The 23,791-nt window shown below is 36.3% G+C and overlaps 1 protein-coding gene across 9 annotated transcripts in view; it reads left to right on the top strand.

Annotated features, from left to right (window-relative positions):
- The window catches only part of tp73 (tumor protein p73), a 48,065-nt gene that overhangs the window by 8,363 nt on the left and 15,911 nt on the right, over positions 1–23,791 (top strand). For 8 of the 9 annotated variants that reach the window (XM_051902697.1, XM_051902693.1, XM_051902695.1 and 5 more), the window contains exons 4-6: positions 5,783–6,028; positions 21,549–21,735; positions 22,335–22,450. In XM_051902697.1, coding sequence (XP_051758657.1) covers positions 5,783–6,028; positions 21,549–21,735; positions 22,335–22,450 — 549 coding nt within the window. Of the gene's footprint in view, positions 1–1,067; positions 1,296–5,782; positions 6,029–21,548; positions 21,736–22,334; positions 22,451–23,791 lie in introns of those variants that run through there. The other variant, XM_051902698.1, reaches the window with a different exon arrangement.

Genomic DNA, 23,791 nt, shown 5'->3' with positions numbered 1-23,791 from the left:
GGATGAATAGATGGAGACACAGGATATTTGGCTAAATCTCACAAGGTCACATTTTACCCCAAAATCAAAAGAAAGAAATAAGAAATTATATTTTGAATAAAGAAAAGGAAGCCTATTTTAGGACCATTAGGATGTTATGACTTTAATTATATGACGTTATATGACATTTCCCGCAGTTGTCATTACAATATTAATGCATACTGAACATTTTATTTTAAATTTTCATTATTTTAAATTGTGAATCTCATTAGATTCTTATTACTGTAATATAGCATTTCTTGCTGTTCTTACTGTTTCTTACTTATAATGATGGATTATAAAAGATTTGTTAATAAAATCAGCATAAAGGAGTACAGCAAATACATAAAATATTTAATAATAAAATATAGACTATATATATATATATATATATATATATATATATATACATACATATACATACACACACACACATATATATATATATATATATATATATATATATATATATATAAATATAATGTTTTTTCTTTTTGTTGTTGTTGTTGTTGTTGTTTTTTTTAGGTGAAATATGACGGTTTTGCGAGTTGAATTCATTATATATCTTGTGCATTGCTTTTGTGCATATTTGACTTTCTGCATCAGTGTTTCCAGAATTCAATGAAATATCTGTTCTAGGGCATATGGATTTCCTTCTCTTTATTGAGATGTTTTGGTTGTTGACTTTAGACTTGGACAAGCATTTTCAAGAATCTATTGATTTTCAAGTGTTTGTTTTTCACTTGGCTCTTATGCGGAATTGCTCCAACCACTTGGTTATCTTTTTGTGACGTCTAGCTATTTAAAAAGATGTAGTTAATTTCAGAACTAATTAAAAAATATACAGAAAAAAAATCGGAAAGCCAAAGGAAACTAACCACCCCTCTTGAAAAAAATGGTATAGTCTAAAAGACAAGTGGGCAAGTCTAGGCCTGCTTTTTTAGTTAATGAATAGTCATGAGGCCAAAAAGTGGGAGGGCCAAAGATTTGTTGTTGGCTGCATCTAGAAGCTGACAGGGCAAGGAAAACTGGCGGAAAATCAGAAAAAGCAACTCACAGTGCGTTACCTTTCCTTGAGTTGTTGTGTCAAGTTAGTTTCATTCAGAGCATCTGAAGTGAAGAGGTGAAACGGAAAGAACTGAGAATTGCAGAACTCACCTGTGTATTCTGTGAGGTCACATGACCAGACCAGTGGGAGAATCTCCCCTGTCTTTTGCCTGCCTAGCGGGAACGTTACAATGCTGTGTATCGGTGACCTGCCTCATTACTACAGCACGGTAGGTGAGCAGTTTCTGAATGATTCCATTGATTTTTCCGGAGCAATATTGTTTCTTTACTGGCTGTTTTATTTTATTTTATTTTATTTTATTTTAGTTGATCTCCTATTGCACCATATATTGGTATAGCAGTCTTTGGTGAGGCTCTTCAGTGCAAAGTTTATCTGTAATTGATTTGCAAATAATAATTTGATTATAACTGGTGAATATACATACTTAATAATTAAAAGATGTTCATGTATTATTAATGTGGCTTGATTATGTATGATGTTGCTTAATGGAAAACCTTCATCTGTTTTGATGCTATAGCTCCAGCACATCTGTAAGAAGGACACCTGTTGATGTTCCTTTCTGTGAACTTTGGTATTGTTTTGATTCATTTTTGAGGGATTTCAGAGATTTTGTTAGCTGACTTAAAGATGCGCCATTTGATTGTTTTGGTTTTAGTAATATTTTGCATTTTAGCTCGGTCATCTGATCTCACACCTGTTTACGGAGTCCAAAAAATAAATCTTCTTTAGGATATAATGGCAATTCTTTGTGTTTTCAGCAGAGGGTGCTGTTTTTACATGTTATTATACAAAACTTTTCTGCAGCCCACAGTTATGCAAAATCTGACAGATATTCATGGACTTGTTGTCACTTAGTTCATAGAACACGTTCTCACATTATATGGGGTAAGTTGTCACAGCAGTCCTGGCATTAAACAGCATATTACAGGCTTCACAGCAAAACATAAACAGAAAAAAAAAAAAAAAGAATCACAAAAAAATAAATGAAAAGATGTCAAATGCAAGATACCATTGTTTCGACCAAAAAATATTTAATAAAATTGAATAAATATGTAATTAATAAATTAAATATTATATAATGAATAAATGTTTAACTTTTTAAATGAATGTGACAACTTGCAGTGAGTTCTCTAACTTTTCAGTTAAAATTTGCCTTCATTATATAGTTGAATTTCTTGTCTGAATGAATGTCAGTTTGGTTTTATTTTGTACTCTTGTCAGTTATATAAAAAAACCTGATATTTAATGTTGATACGGATTATAGTTTAATGGACCATTCATTCATTATATGTAGATTGAGAGAGAGAGAGAGACATTGCATGTGTGTGCCAAAAATGAAACATTGAATCATTTACTCACACACAGCACACACGTCTGTCTCTCTCTCTCTCTCTCTCTCTCTCTCTCTCTCTCTCTCACTCACACACACACACACACACACACACACACACACACACACACACACGCATACGCATACACAACAATGCTTCTGTTCTGTTTCAACTTGTCACAGAACATGTTGAGACTTACTGATGAGGCACACCTGAGTGTGTGTGTGTGTGTGTGTGTGTGTGTGTGTGTGTGTGTGTGTGTGTGTGTGTGGTTAACTCTGAAACAGCGTTTCTCACATTTTCTTGTTCATTTGAAGAGATCCTTTATGGAAAGCCCCCTATTTGAGGCAAAAACTAAATTCATAAAACTAGGACATATGGGATATATTGTAGGTATATGCTAAAGCAAGCATCACAATTACTGCTGAACATACTTACGGTTATGGATTTGAACAAACCTCAAAGTTCTAAACTTAAGTATGTAACTTACATGCATGTGTGATTCTTCAAGTCTTGCTACTTGTTGAGGAGAGATGTGGCTTGTAGTGGTCAGATTTGCAATTGCCTCCTGGTGGACGATAAAACAGGTTGAAAAGTCCCATAGACTTACACTGAAGGAGGGATATAAAAACTTGGAGTGAGCTTTTTGACTTGGGCCAGTAAATAACGACTCAGAACACCCTAGCAACCACTTAGCAACATCCTGGCAACACTCTAGACTTTTATTGGTGAGTTTTGCACAGGAAGCACCACTTGGTTCTAGTTTGCAATTAATTGCATGCATGAAAAACTCATCTCTCTACCTTTGAACCATTTCTCTTGTTCCCTTTTCTCCTGTACATGCTTGAATGGTGTTATTCACACAGGAAGAGTCTTGAGAAAGTGTTTTTCAGCAAGTATATACTTGTGCAGGTGTTGTCTGACTGCTGATATGCCATAATTAGGACAATATGTGGTTACTGACCTCCGTCCCTCTGGACTCCACCCGCTCTTATTCACTATGTCCACAAGGATCATGACTCCAGAGGAGATGTCTTGGGGAGGGAGAGACTAGCGAAAACAGGTGATAAAGTCTAAAATCTTTGAGAGATGAGTGTTTTACTCACTATGGTTCCTATGGGTTCGTCAGTGTGTCGTTTGACAGCAGAGGACATGTGGTTCTGTTGGTTTGGACAATATACTATCTGAAAAAGTAGGTAAAGACAACCCTTTGCTTGACTTGTGTTTCAGTTTTGGTTATCTTATTTCACATGGCTCTGATTGGTCTAGAGGTTTTGTGGGAATCATTACCCATCATACTTTTTTCATGGACTTTGAGTCATTATATCAAGACATCTCTGCTCTGCATGAGTCAAGTGATAATAGCATTTATTTGCTTTCATTTTTTTGAGGTTTTGAAGATAATTTTTATATCATATTTATATAATAACAGCATAATGTAGATTTTTACATTTGATTTCTGAGGAAAACGCAAGTGGTGATTGTCAGTGAAAACCTCTCCAATTAAGTGTTGTGGTTTCTTGGGCATTGCTAGAGTGGTTGATAGAGTGTTCTGGGTGGTTGCTAGGGTGTTTCTAAGTTGCTCTGGGTTATTTTTTTTGGTGGGTCCTCACTGGCCCAAGTCAAAAGATCCCACCCAAAGTCTTTTTTAATGTTATGATTTTTAGCTATAGCCGCGTTTCCACTGCAGGAACTTTCCCTAAGGACTTTGGGGTGGTACTCGTTGTGTTTCAACCGCAGGAACCAGGGTCTAAATGAAGTTCTGGGTAAAAATTCCCCCCTCAGAAAGTACCTGCTCACGAGGTAGTACTTTTTCAAAGTTGATTGGTTGAGTTCACGAAGCATTTTGATTGGTTGACTCCATGCAGCCACCATAAGAGTTGTTTTCTATTCGAATCAACAATGGATTTTAAAAATTACGACTGATGGGCCGACACAGAGGTTCAGGCTTTATTAAGCTTATATGCGGAGGACCGAATCCAGCGGGAACTGGAGAGTCGCGTGCAATCTTAAGTCACTGGACTTAATCTTCAGTTTAGACCGCAATGGAAATGCAGACAGCAACAGGTCTGGGGGAACATTTTTTCTGGGACAAATTGTTCTGGGTAATTTCGATGGAAAAGTGGCTTCTGACTCTGGCTTCCAAGTCTGAGTTTGTTTCCCTACATTTTTTTTTTTTACATTTTATAGTCCGTAGTGAAATCATACGTATGATAACTTAAGCCGCTTTTCCACTGAAATTACCCGGAACAATTTGTCCCAGGAACTTTTTTCCCCCCACAGACCTGTTGCTGTCTGTGTTTCCATCGTGGTCTAAAGTACCATGAAGGTTAAGTCCGGTGACGTAGGACTGTGCACGACTTTCCAGTTCCCGCTGGATTTCATCCTCCGCATTTAAGCTTAATAAAGCCTGAACCTCGTCGCTGGTCCATCGGTCATATTTTTAAACTCCATTGTTGATTTGAATTGCAAACAACTCTTACTGAACGCACCGCGACAGACTTTTAAAAATGGTGGTTGAAATAAAATGCTGCGTGGAGTCAACCAATCAAAATGCTGCATGAACTCAACCAATCAGCATGTTCAGCAAGTCACACCCCCGAAAGTTTCTGAACTTTGAAAAAGTGCTACCTCGCGAGCAGGGACTTTCTGAGGGGGAGATTTTTACCCAGAACTTCATTTAGACCCTGATCCCTGTGGTCGAAACACACAGAGTACCACCCCAAAGTCCCTCGTTCCTGGAGAAAGTTGCTGCGGTGGAAACGCGGCTTTAGAAAAATAATGACACACCTCTCTTCAACAAACTGCACACTTTGAAATGTCATTAATGTCCACAAAACTGGTATGGGATAATTCACTAACCCTAAGTGTGAGTAATGTTGAGAAATGTTAATATTTATAAAGCTAGAAATATTAAAAATGATGAAACAAATGTAAAATAATGAAGTCTATATTTGAGGACTTTGAACTCGTCAAAAGGATGAGAATACATCATTTGTTACCAAATTAGTCCATCTGAGCTTTACTTTCAACACACCTGTTGAGGTACGCACATGAAGACGTAATTTATGAGTGGTGGGTATGATCTGTGAGTTTTGTGTTTGTAAGTTAGAGAAGAGAATGGCAGGCAATTAGACATTGGACAGATTACGGTTGTGTTTTACAACCTACCCTTTGCCTGGAGGCATGGCTCCCTCTCGTACGTCCCAAAACTGTGTAACTGGAGCTGTAGAAGTGGAGTGGATGGAGTCTTATCTCCTCCCTCTTTCCTTCAGTGTCAACTTTTTTGCCTCCCTCCTTCACCTGTCTCCCTCCCACTCCTTTACCTGTCTCACCCTCCTTCTCTTTCTGCCTTTTCACTTAGTCTCAGTACAGCCTACTGAGCAGCAGTATGGAACAAGGTTTGGGGAACAGACCAGCGTCTACCAGTCCCTACAGCTCAGAGACCACATCCAACGTGCCAACGCCGTCACCCTACTCCCAGCCAAACTCGACCTTTGAGGCCATGTCTCCAGCTCCGGCCATCCCCTCCAACACCGACTACCCTGGGCCACACAACTTCGAGGTCACCTTCCAGCAGTCTAGCACCGCCAAGTCAGCCACATGGACGGTGAGTAGAGCGTCTCGGTTGTGGTGCAACCGTATCACGTGAGGTCTACTTTTCCCACACTAACTGACGAGCTTCATTTCAAAACGCACGCAGAACTTTTACTTTTCTTTGGTTGCTTTTGCCCTTTCTTCGCTGTCTGTCTCTGGCGGCTCATCTTCAAGACTCTCATTTTGGCTGCGTTCCCGCTTTGTTCCTCTTTTTTTAAATGTGTTTCTTAGAACTAAACATCTGTATATGGGTAGATGACATGAAATTTCAAGCAGTGTAGTCTATTATTCTCCTTATCGCCTATACCACCATTCAAAAGTTTGGGAATTGTTTTGAAAAAAGCTTCTTATGCTCACCAAGGTTGCATTTATTTAATTTAAAAATACAGTAAAAACAGTAATACTGTGAAATAATATTACAATTTACAATAGCTCTTTACATTTTAAAATATATTATTCCAGTCTTTAGTGTCACATGATCCTTCAGAAATCAGAAATTGTGTTGAACTGTGATACGTTTTTCTTTCTTCAGTATTCTTTAATGAATATAAATAAAGTTTAAATAAATGAATAGCATTTATTTAAAATATATAATTTTTTGTAATGATTTTTAATTAATGCATCCTTGCCGAATAAAAATATTAATTTATTTTTTTAAATTCTTACTGACCCAAAACTTTTTAACAGTAGTGTATCTTAATTAGAATTTTTAGATAATTATATGTGCAGTTTTTATGTGCACATTTTTGTAATATTTGCACTTCATTACATAAAAATTTTAAAACTCTTGTCATGCAACATGACTATTAAAGCGAATTGCAAAAAAAAAAAAAAAAAAAGAAAAATTGTGAAAATGAAAAATTTGAAATACAACGACAAGTAACAAAACCTGAAATATATTCCTTCCCTTCAACATCTGGTAAGTTAATTGTCAGCTACCCATACATTTTTTATTTATTTTTTTTATCATAATTTCTCTGTCAGGTTACTTTGATTGTAGTTTTGAAAGTAAACACTTCCCTAATATTCAGCACTCTGTCTGAGAAACAACAATTCAAAAAGTGCAAAACCTTTATATTTAGTGTCAGTTTATTTTTCCTGATCAAAAAACATTATGAACTTTTGTAATTCCCTGTTAAATATTTAAATGACAGAAACATTTTACAGAAACAGAAAGTTTAAATGTGTCTGAGTCCAACATGTTTGTCTGGATTTTAGAATTAGTTTGAGCTCAAAGCAAGTTATTCACAAACTATAAAGATGTATATCATGATGCACTACACCGTTACCATTTCCAAGTGGCTCTTCTTGAGTTTTAAGGAGTCTGAAGGAACTTAGGAGCTGAATTTCATCATTTTTTGTTTTTTTTTTATGTTGTTGACACATTTTCCTTGTAAGTGGTCCAAAGTGTCTGACAGTTGCTAATGCAAATTTTTGCCTCCACGTTGCTAGGTGTTCTGGTTTGAATGGTTTCTACAGCATTGCTTGATAGTTACTGTAGTGTTCCGGTCGATCACTTACAGAATTATGCATCAACGTTTAATACTTAGGTTTAGGGGTTAGATCAGATCCTTAGTATGAGATAGCACTCATGCTTTTTTCTTATACATATATTGCATCCACCGAAGAAAAGAAATCACAGTAATGTCAAGCAGAGAAGCTTGAAATCAGAGCAGTCAGTGTTTTCCCTAAAGTCCAGTGTCGCCATGAAGAAAGGTGCTACATCAGTCTGTCATGAAGGTGACCCTCTGAAACAGGAGATGGGGCTCTTTCTTGTGTCGGTGGCTCTTAGGTTGTTTGTTGGATGAAGTCAAGCGTGAGGCTTGGTCTCTGACTTGATGTGGATGTGTAAGGTGATAGCGGTTCCAGGAAGGTGAGTGCTATGGCCATCACTCAGTGTCTGCCTGTGAAGACTGTCACCTTTGACGCGCCACGTTCCGCTTCATTCTCAAAGACTAGGCCTCTGTGAACAACAATAACAGGAGGATAAGCTTCCACAATGGGCATGAGTGGAGTTTCCAGCACAGATTGCTGTTTACGTTTTAGGATAAGAGAAGCAGGCTTTAAATTTGAGTGCGTTTGACACCTCACTTACCGCCATAGCTAAATAATGATACTGGTACATACTTAATCTTGTTTTCTTTATATTAAATCTGTGGAACTCTGTGGGAATATTCCTTCCCTGTTCAAAAAAGACTTGCCTGTCTTGTTGCGCAAATTCCTGATTGGTCCAGATTACCGTACTTCTCTGGACTTTGAGCTATCACCTCATGTTTTGGAGTGTTAAGTGTGCATGAATCAAAATATTAATATTAGCATTTCCAGTCAAAAATTACTTTGCTTTACTGTGCTTTTTAAGTAAATGTATGTTTATATTTGACATTTCTTCAATCATATAGAAATAACTTTTAGAAATGACATCATTAGCTTAACCGTAACCCATTCCAAACCCGTAAGACTTCTTCTGTGAAACATAAGATATTTTGATTAATGTCTCAATGTTTTTGTTTTTTTGTCAACACAATTGAAGTCAATGTTCACCAAAACCACTTGATTGCCAACAATCTGAATTTTTAAAAAAATATTTTGTGTTCCAAAGAAAAAAGAAAGTCATGAAGGTTTGAAACGTACGGAGCCCTGCACATGACCTGCAAGAAAAAAAAGTAAATCATGTGCACTATTTACTAATTTGTTCCCTCAATTTACTAAATTGTGCACATGATTTACTATTTCATTCCCTCAATTTGCTAAATTGTGCGCACAATTTAGCAAATTGAGGTAACAAATTAGTAAGTCGTGTGCATGATTTAGCCTACTATTTTTTTTATTTTTTTTCCTGCATGTCATGTGCGGGGCTCAGTAGAAAAGACGTGAGTATGGAAGCTTGTTTCCGCCATGGAATAAGGCAATTTAAAAGATAATTGCGAATTTTTATTTCAGAATTCTGACTTTTTTATCTCACAATTGCGAGATAAAAACTTGCAATTGCAATTGTGACTGCAATTGCAAGTTTATATCCCGCAATTCAGACTGTTTTTTTTTTCGCAATTTTGATTCTGACTTTATAACTCGCAAATGCGAGTTTATATCTCACTATTCTGATTTCTTTTCTCATAATTTTGAGATATAAACTTGCAATTGCGAGTTATAATGTCCAATTCTGAGGAAAAAAAGACTGACTTTTTGAAAAAAAGTCAGAATTGTGAGATGTAAACTCACAATTGTGAGAAAAAAATTCAGAATTGTAAGATAAAGTTGTAATTACCTTTTTTATTTTTTATTCAGTGGTGGAAGCTTCCTTACATGAGAGTGAGTAAATGATGACAGAATTTCATTTTTTTGTGTGAACTATCCCTTTAAAAATGCACTCAATAATTTTCCTGCAGTAAACAGTTTTACACTTAACAAAATATGGAAAAAATATTGTAAAGTAAAGATTACCTGTTACTGGACACTTTGTCTTACAGAATAAATTAACAATGGCTGACTGCAATTAGCATTTTATTTTATTTATTTATTTTTTTTGCGTGATTCTACATGCAAATTATGCTCCATGCCACTAGTTGTCAGTATAAGTCCAAGATGACTGCTGCATGATCAAGTGCAACATAAACAAAAAGGTTTTATTTTGCACTAGCTGATATGATACACTGAAGCAAATTTGTTGAAGGATTTGCTTTGAAGATATTTTCACTTAGAAATTTAACAAATAATTACAAAGAAACAAGTAACACATGAATTAATGTGATTTATTTATTTTATTTTATTTTATTTATTTATTTTTTTACGTAGAATGACTAAAATAGTATTTGTTTGTAAAACATACTCCAATAATCTTTATTTTATTTACAACTTCAAAAAATCTGTTTTTCAGTGCAGTAGTTTGGGATTATATAGTGACACTTACTGGTGTTGAAGCAGAAAACAAAGTAGATTACCAATATGCCATTGTAGAAATATCTCATTGTCACATGATTTATTCATTCTGCAACCCCAAGAGTCCAGTAATAGAAGGGTCATCAAGATAAAGAAAGTACCATTCAGCTGATCATGTGACATCAACTTGTTGGCCTCTATGAGACGACCTGTTGCATGTCAAAAATATTGACACTGTACTGATATAACTGGCATCTTTATATCATGTGAGTAGAGATCATTTTAAACACATTCATAAAAACTGCAACTGAAAAATACATCTAAAGCAGTTATTTTGAGCTTGATTTATAGCCGGAGGTTGTACTAACAGCAATGTTGTGAGAAATTTGTCTTTCCTTGTTTTGTTGCATAGCTTATAAACAAACAAATTTCAAATTTGTGAACTGTCATTGATGTCTTCACCCCATATACAAATTGAAGGGAGATTTGAAAGGAGATTCAAATAAAGACACCTATAGAACATTGGCTGCATCCGAAATCACATACTCTCTTGAGTATTTTGAATAAGTAATTACTTCGCGACTGCTAAAAAAGTAAGTTCTACAAAGTATGAATGTTTGTAGTATGAATGTAATCTGAATGTACTACATTCACCATGTTGTCATTATCATGTGACCTACCAGCTTCAGTTGCGTTGCATTACTGGCATTCACAAATCCTCTCCTGTGGCCTCATGGGATAGTAAAGGGTCCATCAGATGCACAGAATAGTAATAGTAGGTCGCCCACATACTTTTTGCCTACTCTTTTATGAGTACTTCAGACATATTTAATGAGTACTTATGAGTACTTCTTTTGTCTGTCCCTATACTATATAGTAGGCATACTGTTTTTTGCCTACTATATAGTATAGGGAAGTATGCGATTCCGGATTCAGCCCTAGTATTGGTTTTTCTATCCAAAGTAACATCTAAAGGCAGTGTTAGGGGAGGAACATTCTCATTCTTGCATTTGATTTGACAGAAATATCTATACGATCATGAGTGCAAGATGACTGATCATTATTTATGCATCATAACAAAATCACAATTCATTAGTTGTTCACAGTTGTAATTTGTTGTAAATATTGTAAATTCACAGTTGTTGTAAATCATTTTAATGTATTTGCAGAGTCATACATTTTAATTTTACTAGTCAGATGGACAATTAAACATTTACTTGAACTTTAGCTTTAAGTTTACTAAAACTTCACATTTTAATTTTACTATGTGATGGATGATTAAGAATCTGAGCATCTGAAATTATTGCGGGTTCTCTAGTCAAGTGCAGATGTAATGTGCCAGCAACGGCTCCACCACAACAAGAATAGTGAGACATTTAGATTATTTACAAGTCATTACTTTTACAAATAACTGGAATGGAATATCAAAAATATATTGATATGAATATTTTTCTATTAATCTATTAGTCTGCATGTACAAGCGTATCTATTTTGACATGCAATATTTTTGTCCCGTGCTAGTTATCACTACGTCAATTGCAGTTTTGAGAGTGAATCCCGCATTTATACACTATATTGCCAAAAGTATTGGGACATCCCTCCAAATCATTGAATTCAGGTGTTCCAATCACTTCCATGGCCACAGGTATATAAAATCAAGCACCTAGGCATGCAGACTGCTTCTACAAACATTTGTGAAAGAATAGGTCGCTCTCAGGAGCTCAGTGAATTCAAGCGTGGTACCGTGATAGGTTGCCACCTGTGCAATAAGTCCATTCGTGAAATTTCCTCACTACTAAATATTCCACGGTCAACTGTTAGTGGTGTCATAACAAAGTGGAAGCAATTGGGAACAACAGCAACTCAGCCACGAAGTGGTAGGCCACGTAAAATCACAGAGCGGGGTCAGTGCATGCGCACAGTGCACAGAAGTCGCTAGCTAGAAGTCAATAGCTACAGACCTCCAAACTTCATGTGGCCTTTAAATTAGCTCAAGAACAGTGCGTAGAGAGCTTCATGGAATGGGTTTCCAAGCCTTACATCACCAAGTGCAATGAAAGCGTCAGATGCAGTGATGTAAAGCACGCCGCCACTGGACTCTAGAGCAGTGGAGACATGTTCTCTGGAGTGACGAATCACGCTTCTCTGTCTGGCAATCCGATGGACGAGTCTGGGTTTGGCGGTTGCCAAACAAAAACGGTACTTGCCTGACTGCATTGTGCCAAGTGTAAAGTTTGGTGGAGGGGGGATTATGGTGTGGGGTTGTTTTTCAGGGGTTGGGCTTGCCCCCTTAGGTCCAGTGAAAGGAACTCTTAATGCTTCAGCATACCAAGACATTTTGGACAATTTCATGCTCCCAACTTTGTGGGAACAGTTTGGGGATGGCCCCTTCCTGTTCCAACATGACTGCGCACCAGTGCACAAAGCAAGGTCCATAAAGACATGGATGAGTCCTGACCTCAACCCGATAGAACACCTTTGGGATGAATTAGAGCGGAGACTGTGAGCCAGGCCTTCTCGTCCAACATCAGTGCCTGACCTCACAAATACGCTTCTAGAAGAATGGTCAAAAATTACCATAAACACACTCCTAAACCTTGTGGAAAGCCTTCCCAGAAGAGTTGAGGCTGTTATAGCTGCAACTCCATATTAAACCCTACGGATTAAGAATGGGATGTCATTAAATTTCATGTGCGCGTAAAGGCAGGCGTCCCAAAACTTTTGGCAATATAGTGTATGTAGATGTCACTTCTGAAATTTTGCGGTGTGTAATCGGCCGTTGGTCCTTAGCAGCATGAAAAACAAAGCTTTTATTCAGTGGATTATTTATAGCCTAAAGTTGTCTACACTGCATAATGAATCTCTTACTTGCATTGTGTCTTTGTTTGTTAATGAGAGGATTTGCGAGAGTGCAGAACTCAGCACTGAACTCTGGTGTTTTGAGCCATGAGTGGATTCTACTAAATTAAACACCTCTGATCACCGTTGCCAAGTCCGCGGTTTTCCTGCGGAATTGGGCTACTTTTAAGTTGTTGCCGCGGGTAAAATTTTTTTTCACGGGTTGATTTCCACCCCGTACATATGATTTTGGTGTTCCAACACCCCCAAAACATCCCCCAGACATACAAATTCAGCGGAGAATTTGGCCGCCCAATGGAGAAAATTTTTGGGCTACTTTTGACTGGCCATTAGGCTACTTTTGTTGCACAGACCTTGCAACCCTGCCTCTGATTGGCAATTACATTCAAAAGATCAACAAACATGACTATGATTGGCTACATTTCTCACCGCTGCAAAAACAAGTTGCAAATAGAAACATTTGATGTTCTCCAGAGCGCAAACACAATACCACACTGCATGTTTGTCAAATCTCAAATGTTTCGCCAGTATGATATTATTACAGTATCAACAGAGGGTGCTCTTGCTTTCGTTTGAGGGTGCTTATTTTCAAATTTGAATTTGTGATGTTTTTTCTATGGACCCCCAGTTGAAGACCCTTGCTTTACATAGTTTCATGTAAAGAATATCATAGATTCTTGTTATTGTTTGTAACTTTAGAACATCTACTGAATGTGAATATCCATTACAGGAAGACAAGAAGCTGCTTGCTTTGCTACTTTTTTGCAACAGCTTTCAGTTTCACTCTGCTGCCCACTCTAAAGACCATTAAACTGTTTACTTTATCCTCCAAAAGAAACAGAGAAAGGTAAAAATGACTCAGGATTATTGTCACGATATGTGAAATCTCAATGTAACCTCAAATTCAGGGAATTTCCAGGTATAATACAAAGGCTTGCAGGATGAGGATATCTGGGATTACAGTGTAAGTGGTAAGTGACTCATTGTGTAGTGAACTGAAGGGTTAAAACTTGATGCTCTTGGATTTGTGTAGCCTCGGGATGCTTTGGGAGAGGCATGGGGGCATTTTGACTGTAATCTACTTGATCCGCAGTGGGCTTCTCACCGCTACCTGAAACAACATTCCTCTTAGCCAACCTCGTGGATGAACCATTTGTAAATTCTGAGGATTGCACAATCGACTGTGTTAGAATTGTTGGGGTAATTTTTCCTCACTCTTTTGTATCCCTCTGGTTGTGATATTTGCCAATAATCATGCTTGTATAAATTGTTTTAATAAAACTGAATGTCACATGATCAGGAATTGCACACGGCCTGCTAAAAGGAGTGTGTGATTGACATGTATAAATGTAAAAATATGCAAAAGGAGATGCTTTGCAGAATGTCTTGACTGCTCTTTTCCATACAGTGGACCTGAATGGGGACCAGTGTTATTTTACAATTATTTATATAGTATATTATTTATATTATAAATATATTTGCATGTATTTTATATTTTCATTTTTATTCAACAAATTCGTCTGTCCTCTGTCATACTGCTATGCTATTTTCGTTGCAGAGCTTCAGTTTCAGCTTCACCGTATGAACGTTTGGCCGACGCATACGTGTGATGCTGACACAGGAGCCGGCCAATAATGAACCCGTGTTCAGACATAAACACTGAAGCTCTGCAACGAAAATAACGTAGCAGTATGACAGGGGACAGACGAATTTGTTGATTAAAGTCATTATTTTTGTTTTGTTTTTGTGCACAAAAAGTATTCTCGTCACTTCATAATATTAAGGTTGAACCACAGCATTTACGTTGACTATTTTAACAATGTCTTTAGTACCTTTCTGGACCTCAAATTGTGCAATGTGTGGATCAGATACCGTCAGATTTCATCAAAAATATCTTAATTTGTGTTCTGAAGACAAAAACGAAGTTCTTACGGGTTTGGGATGACATGAGGGTGAGTAATTAATGACAGAAATTTCATTTGTGGTTGAACTAACACTTTAAAGGAGTGTGTGAGTGACATGTATAAATGTAGAAATGTAAAATGTATAAATATGCAAAAGGAGATGCTTTGCAGAATGTCTTGGCTGCTCTTTTCCATACAGTGGAACTGAATGGGGACCAGTGTTATTTTAGAATTATTTATGTAGTATTATATTATTTATTATTTATATTATAAATATATTAGCTTGTATTTTATATTTTTAGTTTTCATTTTATATTTTGTTTAAGTTTTAGTAAATTTGTTATGTGTTTTTGTCAAATTTATTTCTGTTTATATATATATTTTTGTGTTAATGAAAAGGATTTTTAATAGTTTTAGTTTCAGTTAAAAATAACAACACTGATATAGCTATCAGGTTCCAAAATGACAAAAAAAATAAATAAATAAATAAAATAAAAGTACTTTAAATTTATTCCATATGATTTTTACACTATATTCAAAGTCTTCTGAAGTCGTACAATAATTTTGTGTGAGAATTGACCAGAAGTTTTAGTCTTTATTATTCCTTGAAAACATTCCTATCGGCACATAAAGAAATGTTACTCCAGGTTTGACATTGGAAAATTAAATTTGAGTCATTTCATCATACAGAGATCACATGACTTTTGACACATGACATGACTATTTTGTGACACCCCCCCCCCCCCCATTTTTATGGAAAACAGTAGACAAGATATTCCGCAAAATAACTACTTTTGTGTTGAATGGAAAAGAATAATTCGGGTTTGGAACAATTTGAGTGTGAATAATTGATAATCTATTTTTGTGTGGAAAAAAAAAAACCACTCAAACACTTTTCCTCTTCACCATTCCCTACCTGTTTTAGTAATTTATGGACCTGTGTAACAGTCGGATTGGTGTAGAGTTCAGAGACCACGTCCCTGTCCTTGGTTCTGAACCCCTTCCGTTCATTCAGCTGTGTGCGTTTCTCAAATGACTTTGTGCGAGCTCCTAAAGGTGGGGCTTTTTTCATCGCTGAGAAGGTTTTGTTAAGGTCATTTCATGTTATCTTTCTAAATCATGTCTGTTTCTGCCTGGGCTTTTGCCTCTGTCTTTTTAGGCCCCAATTATAGCATGATATCACCAAGTGAATCATAAAAACAAATTGTGTGTTAGGGATAACTGTTTAAAAGCTCGCTCTCAAATGCACATTATAGGCTTAAAGCATGAGCTGTCATAAGGGATGAAAATGAGTTCTGACACCTCAGCTTTTCCAATAAAGACCCCAACACTTTTTTTTTTTTTTCATTGTTGGCATATAAGTAGGGCAAGTCTGAGCACGTTTTTGCTTCTGGAGTATTTGAGGCTGCTCTTCTTAGCTTTTACCCTCATAGCCAGCTAGCGGGTCTAAACACGCCCCAAAGCCAGCGCATCCTTTCCTCTCCAAATGACAAAACCTAACAGCACACACAAATGATGAGATTTCCTACAAATGCGCACATGCATTACATGCAAACTTTGTTCATTTTTAGATGTAAAATCAGGTTGGCCCATCTTTTTTCTAGTTCGGTTTTGTCATATTCGCAATGAAACTAAAGTGATATTTCAACTAAATATGAAAAATCATGCATTCAATTTCATGTTATTCCAAACCACATGACTTTTCTTTCTTGCACAGAACACAAAAAGAGAAATTTAGCAGATTGTCCAAGCTGCTTTTTTCCATACAGTGAAAGTGATTGGACAGGAACTATGGACAGCTGTTCACTTTCATTGTATGGAAAAGTGCATCTTGGACATTCTGATAAATTTATCAGTAGCATCATCCACAATATATATTTCTTACTTTTACAGTTTTATTTTAACATAAGATTTTAATTGAACCTAAAAGTGTGTGCAAAAAAAAAAAAAAAATTTCGACTACCCAGTTTCTGAATTCAGAGATAAACGGCATAAAACTGAAACATGTGAAAACAAAATGGTTCACCCCTTTAAATTATAATCTGGAAAGAAATGTGTCTTTGGGTTCTTAAAGGGATAGTTCACCCAAAAGTGAAAATTCTGTCATCATTTACTCACCCTCAAGTTGTTTCAAACCTGTATGAGTTTCTTTCTTCTGATGAACACAAAAGAAGATATTTTGAAGAACGTCTGTAACCAAAGAGATGATGGACCCCATTGACTTCCGTAGTATTTTCTTTTCCTACAATGAAAGTCAGTGGCTACCGTCAACTGTCTGGTTAGTCATATTCTTCAAAATATCTTCTTTTGTGTTCATCAGAAGAAAGAAACTCATACAGGTTTGGAAAAACTTGAATGATGACAGAATGTTCATTTTTGGGTGAACTATCCCTTTAAGTTGAATATTTGAACAAAACAAGAATTGTTTTAAGAAAAAAAGGTCTGCCCCTCCCTGTAAAGAATACCTGTTTCCACATGTCAGCAAACATCAGCCAACTCCAAAGCAAGGCCCTCCAAAAATATGGAAATGAGTTATGTACTCTGAGCTCAGACGAGGCTCAAATGTACGTTAAGTGAATCTGAAAAACTTGAGAATAAATGTGATCAGCGTGCTGTAAAAACGCCAGATATTAGTTTTGATGTGACATCCAGAAAAACTGGAGGTGATTTTTAGAGATATCTTCTTGAAAGAGCCTTTTCCTCCAAGAACATCTGGATTATGTTATATTATAAATGCTTTCGTCCATACAATGAAAGTCAATGGGGTCCAAAACTTCGGAGCCCCGCACATGACATATATAATGGCAATAAATTAAGAATTAATTCCCACAACTTATTCATTCGTTCCCTCATTTTAGTAATTTGTCTCCTCGTTTTATTTAACTAAAAAAAGGGAGCACATTCTTAATTCTTGGCAATGATTTAACTAAAACGAGGGAAGGAATTTTTTAATTCGTAACCACAAAATATTTATATATTTTCCCACATGTCATGTGCATGCAGGGAAATGTAAAAAACAACAGTGGACATCAGACATTTTTAAAAAATATTTTCTATTGTGATTCACAGAAGAAAGTCATAGAGGTTTGGAGAGACATGAGGGCAGGTAAATGATGACAGATGTTTTTTTTTTTTTTTTTTTGAAGGCTGTATAGTTTTTCTTGCTCATTTAAGTCTATTACTATTTCATTTTAAAATAACTTTATAATTCTTTATTTGTGGAGTGCAACTATTTCTCCCAAGCTTGTCCTTGGAGGGAAAATGGAGCAGTATGTGATGCTGGCTGCAATTTCACAGCCGTTAGCATAGGCAGCGCATTTGTGAATTTATTGACGGAGATGGGGAGTTGGCTGAATTTGCAGGGTGGCATGCTGAAACATGTCCATCAGGCTGTCAGACTCGTCATTATCACTTAGGCCGCCGAGCCTGCCCGAACGTGCGCCTTTCCAATGCTCACCTTCCTCCAGCCCATCATCTTATTCTACCTTACAACACTTACACCGTGTCTACACTGCAGGCGAGCGATGCAGCACTGCCATTATAATCAAGCAAGCTGTCTACAAAGTGCACATTTCATGCTTTGTTTCATGTGCTTACAGTGCCGATGGCTTTGTGTGTTTTTGTTTGTTGCATTGCTTGCAGTGTAGATGGGCTTTATACATGTAATGCTTAGCCTTTATTTCTTCTTCAAATTAATAACTTTATTATATTATATTATATTATATTTTTTTATAAAAGTTCTTCAGGGGTTGTTTGCAGCATCATAGGGGCCTAGAGGGGCTATATGGTTATCACGGAATCAAGTATAGTACTTTGCAAGAATGTTTTTTTTGTGGAAAAAGGTTTTTGAAAATGATCATGAAACCCAAAGCTGTTTCTAAAAGCAGCAATTTTTTAAAAACAACCAAAAAGGTTGGGTTCTGACCATCTGATGCCATATACTCTTAAAAATAAAGGTTCCTTATTGTCATATGATTCCTTGAAGAGCCTTTAACACCCATGGACTGATTTCACAAACGTTTCTTAGTAGAAAATAGTAGAAAAGATTTTTCAGATTATTAAAATGTTCTTCACACTTCAAAAAGTGATTCTTTTAAGAACTGTTCACTTAATGGTTCTTTTGGGAACCCAAAATGGTTCTTCTATGACATTGCTACGAAAAACTCCTTTTAGAACCTTTATTTCTAAGAGTGTAGGAGAACCTTTTTAACCAATAACTATTTATTCTCTAGTTCTTTACAAAAGTACTTTAAAGGGGTGGTTTCATTTCACTTTTTTTAACTTTAGTTAGTGTGTAATGTTGCTGTTTGAGCATAAACATCTGCAAAGTTACGAAGCTCAAAGTTTTTTGTTTTAAAAAAACAATTCTTGTTTAAGGAGGACTACAACAAATGGCTGGTAGGGACTACAACGAGCTTCTTCCCGGGTTGGTGACATAACTAACCCTAGAATTTACATAAACCCTGCCCCCGAGAACACACAACAAAGGGGGTGAGGCCATGTTGGGCTGCTTTAGAGAAGAGGAAGAGTTGTTGTAGTAGAGTGTTGTTATCATGCCGTCATTTTACGCCTGACTGCTTCACAAATGAGGGTCAATTCAACGTTCGATTTGCAGAAAAGACTAACATGACAGCACATGCTAGTCGATGAGTTGAATCAACTCCACAGCAACTATATAAATTTATCCACTAACCGTTCAGCAATGTCCAGATGCCTTCTAAAAGTTGTAACTTCTTCCTGAGTCTCTCCATCAGTGTCTGACTCCGGTTTGAACAACGTAAGGCTGAACACCGTTACTGACAATCCTCATTTTGGCTGTGTGAGATTCTCCAGCTTTGTTGTTGTTGAGCAACCAAAAAGTGAGCTGTTAAAGCTCCACCCTCTTCTGGAAAGTGGCCGGGAGCAGCAGCTCATTTGCATTTAAAGGGACACACACAAAAACGGAGTGTTTTAGCTCACACCCAAATAGGGGCAAATTTGACAAGCTATAATGAATGATCTGTGGGGTATTTTGAGCTGAAACTTCGCAGACACATTCTGGGGACACCAGAGACTTATATTACATCTTGTAAAAGGGGCATTATAGGTCCCCTTTAAATAATCCAGAAACCAATACATTGATCTGGAGCGCCAATAATGTAACTTCAAGAATGAATAGCAACTCAAGAACCCAATGCAGCAAAAATGGTTCTTGACAAGAAGTGTGTTTTTTGAAGATGTGCTGCAAAGGAAGAATCTATAGAAGAACCTTTATTTTTACATATTTTAAAATAAAGGTTCTTTATTTGCATTTTTGTTTCCAGTAAGAACCTTTAACAATCTTTCCATTGCACAAAAGGATCTTTATAGTGAAGAAAGGTTCTTCTGACTATTAAAATGTTTTTCTCACTAAGAAAAAAAAAGGTTCTTTTAGAAACTGTTCACTAAAAGGTTCTTTTGGGAACCCAAACTGGTTCTTCTGTGGCATTGTTGTGAAACCCCCATTTTGGATCCTTTATTTTTAGGAGTGTAAGAACATCACTAATGGAGCTCTTCTTGTTCCACTTTCAGTTGTCGGTATCAACACATTAATATTCTTATCTTTCAATCAGTCAGTTTTTCAATTATTTAACCTTCTTTCAACCCAACAATCATTTCAACTAAATGATAAATGGTGTATATAAAAAAGAACATGGCTTAAGTGTAAAACAGTGGCAAGATGATGTGAATAAGGGGGTGTGTGTTACATGGGCGTGTTGAGACGTCTCCCTGTGCTCACACGTCTGCACCCAGTGATTTATGTGGCTCTCTTGTGTGTGTATGTGTGTTTATGAAAGACTGTGTTTGTTACTCATTTACATAATCTCTCAGTGAAAGTGTGTGAAGATGTTGTGCTGGTGTTCTTACAGTAAAATAACTGCAAAGTTAAACAATACTACACAGAAAAGAGACTATTGCACCACTCTTTGAGGTGTTTTTGTTGTTTTTATGGAAATTGTAGATGAAGGTCTGAATGATGAAACAGTCATAATGATAATATGCCACAAATTACTATGTGTTTGCTAGGGTGTTCTGGATGCTTGCTTACCCAAGTCAAATCTCTATGAAAGTCTCACCCCCTAAATATGCCTTGCATCCCTTTGATTTTTTTTTATGATATTAACTCAAATATTATGAAATATTATCAATTTATCATTCAATGTATGAAATTGGCAGATCCAGGCTGAACTGGACTTTGGAGGCAGTATTGAATTTCCAACAAAATTATGCTAATCTTATGTTTCTCAAGCAGTGTATTAGAAAGTGAGCTGTGAAAAAAAAAAAAATCAGTAAGAAATATAAATATACCTAAATATTTTTTTTGTCTTTTTTTTTCTTTCTTTTTGTCACAATTTATCGGCAAGTATTTGTCAACATTCATTTTATTTTTTTGGGTAATGCATATGATTTTATGGAGTATGATTGATTGCAACATCAGTAGCATTCAGCAAACAGTGTTCATCACATCGATTCTGTTGCTGCACCTGGTGTACAATATCCCTTTCATAAAATCTGAATCACATTAATACAAGTCCGCACAAAGCAGCCCTGTACATTTGGTTTTTGAGGGAATATTTGGGATGTCTTTATAGTTTTAAACAAGCTCTGACATGTGTCTTGTGTGTATATGTGTGTGTGTGTGAGAGAGAGAGACAGAAACGTTGTCCGATGATGATGAATTTGTCTTCATTTATAAAGAAGGAAACTTATCTAATTTTTGCCATAATAGACCCAAGATTAATTTTGCCATAACTGACCCAAGTAGTTTTCAGAAAAAATTGCATTTTTAACATTTTGTCTTCGTTTCACTGTGTAAGCAGTACTGATTCAAATGCTTATGCATAACCAATTGTTTATTTCCATTTTTTTCTGCAGTACTCTCCGTTGCTCAAAAAACTGTACTGTCAGATCGCCAAGACCTGTCCGATTCAGATCAAACTGGCTTCCTCGCCCCCAAACGGTAGCGTCATACGAGCCATGCCCATCTACAAGAAGGCTGAACACGTCACAGAGGTGGTCAAACGGTGTCCTAACCATGAACTCGGACGGGACTTCAATGAAAGTTTGTAAACTTCATTCTTGTTCATTGACTGTTCATGTTAGTGGGAAAAAATGACAAATTGAACATGTTTTCTTACTCTATATGATGTGATGACATCATAACAGATTGGATCAGACATCTGAAAGCATTTATGAGTGAAAATGGACCATATTGGTTAACAAAGACATTTGAACAAATTTTGAAGTAAATTCTGGAGTCTTTTATTACTATCATTATTCACTCTAATATATAACCTATACAGGGCCTAAAATTAACACTCACCAAGCGCCAAATGCGAGTAAAAATCAGCGATGGCGAGTATATGACACAGTGTCAATCGGCAGTTGGTCGGTAACATTTTTATGAATCGTCACGAAATCACGAGAAGATATGAAATGGAACTCAATGTTTAATTAATTTACTTCATTCACTTAATACTTCATTTTAATCAAACAACAAAAGACAAAGAAGGAGTTGTTTCATTGCTGGTAAAAAATATTTAAGCTCTCATCATTTTCTTTCTGATATGTTATTCCAAAGATTGTCAAACACAAACAGAAATATTCCTCTTGTCCTTCCTCCTCTAATTCAGGAGCTTACTTTTCCTGCTCTCTGTCCAGGTCAGACGGCTCCTGCCAGTCACTTGATACGAGTGGAGGGCAATAATTTGAGTCAGTATGTGGATGACCCTGTGACAGGCCGACAGAGTGTTCTAGTTCCATATGAGTCTCCACAGGTTAGTTGAATATTTGCATTTCTACAGTGACTTTTACAGCACAATGTTTCACAATTCTTAAACCTACTCAGAGCACATTAGCAAGCACATAACAACACCCTGGCAACCAGGGTGAATCACTCACATTTTCATCAGAAGATGTAAAAATGCACATTGTTTCTCACACTTACCCTTGTGAAGAACAAGTAACATGCTTTTAAAAAGAGTACTTGTACAGAAATAATATACTTTAAAAGAATACTTAAGTGTGAACTAATTGCAATTATTTGCTAATTGTTATTTGCAATTAAATGAAAGTGTAATTTAGTTTAAATTGATATTAAATGCAGTTAGTTGAACTTAAGAGTGTCGTTTTTGTCCCATTAAGAAGGACTTAAGTACATCTTTATATGTTACTTCATAATTATTTCTATTGTCTTTGAAATATAGAGTTTACTGCAGAATGTACTGACAAGCATTTATGGAAAACTAAAATATATTAATGCACTTTCTATTGAAACTTGTATTTAAATATATTTGAATTAACAAATTTGTAATGATGAAGTTGCAATTTAGCATTTTTAAAATATATTCATTTTAAAGGGGACCTATTATGCCCCCTTTTACAAGATGTAAAATAAGTCTCTGATGTCCCCAGAGTGTGTATGTGAAGCTTTAGCTCAAAATACCCCACAGATAATTTTTTATAGCATGTTAAAATTGAGCAAAAACGCGCCGTTTCAGTGTGTGCCCTTTAAATGCAAATGAGCTGCTGCGCTCGGCCTAAGAGGGCGGAGCTTCAAGAGCTCGTTCTCCGGTGTCAGGATTCAGTCAGGAGTCAGGACGCACTATAATGTCAGAAACTGCGAATATATGCTGCATGGGGATAGAACAGGTATAGTTTAGTTTAATTACAGTTATAACTTATATTGTCTTCTTGTTTTTATCCACTATATTAGTACAAGCCTGTTTACCGATGAGTTTTATAATGTTTATTGTACTTCACATAAAATATGAAGCATCTGTTTTCACTCTAGAAAATCACTGTAAGAGTTTTATAAAAGTGTGCATTAAAATATTATCCATAAACTCTCTCTCTCTCCCTTGCAATATCATCAACATACACAGCAAAGTACACAGAAACACTCGTCACAACTGACAGTAAACAAATATATAAAGACCTTATGTCTTTTCGGGTGGTGCTTAATAAACTGGTAAACTTTATATCCGTAAATCAACTCCGATGAACTGTATTAAAGTGCTCTCACCTTCATTACTGCGGTATCCAGTATCACTCTGGAGACTGTAAGCTGGATTGCGAACAGTTTACTGATCTATCCTTGAGTAACAACTTTTTAGCAC

The sequence above is a fragment of the Ctenopharyngodon idella genome, chromosome 8 (genome assembly GCF_019924925.1).
Source record: "Ctenopharyngodon idella isolate HZGC_01 chromosome 8, HZGC01, whole genome shotgun sequence".
NCBI classification, from domain to species: domain Eukaryota; kingdom Metazoa; phylum Chordata; class Actinopteri; order Cypriniformes; family Xenocyprididae; genus Ctenopharyngodon; species Ctenopharyngodon idella.
The sequence above is the reverse complement of the archived record's forward strand: the minus strand, read 5'-3'. Positions and strand labels throughout refer to the sequence as shown.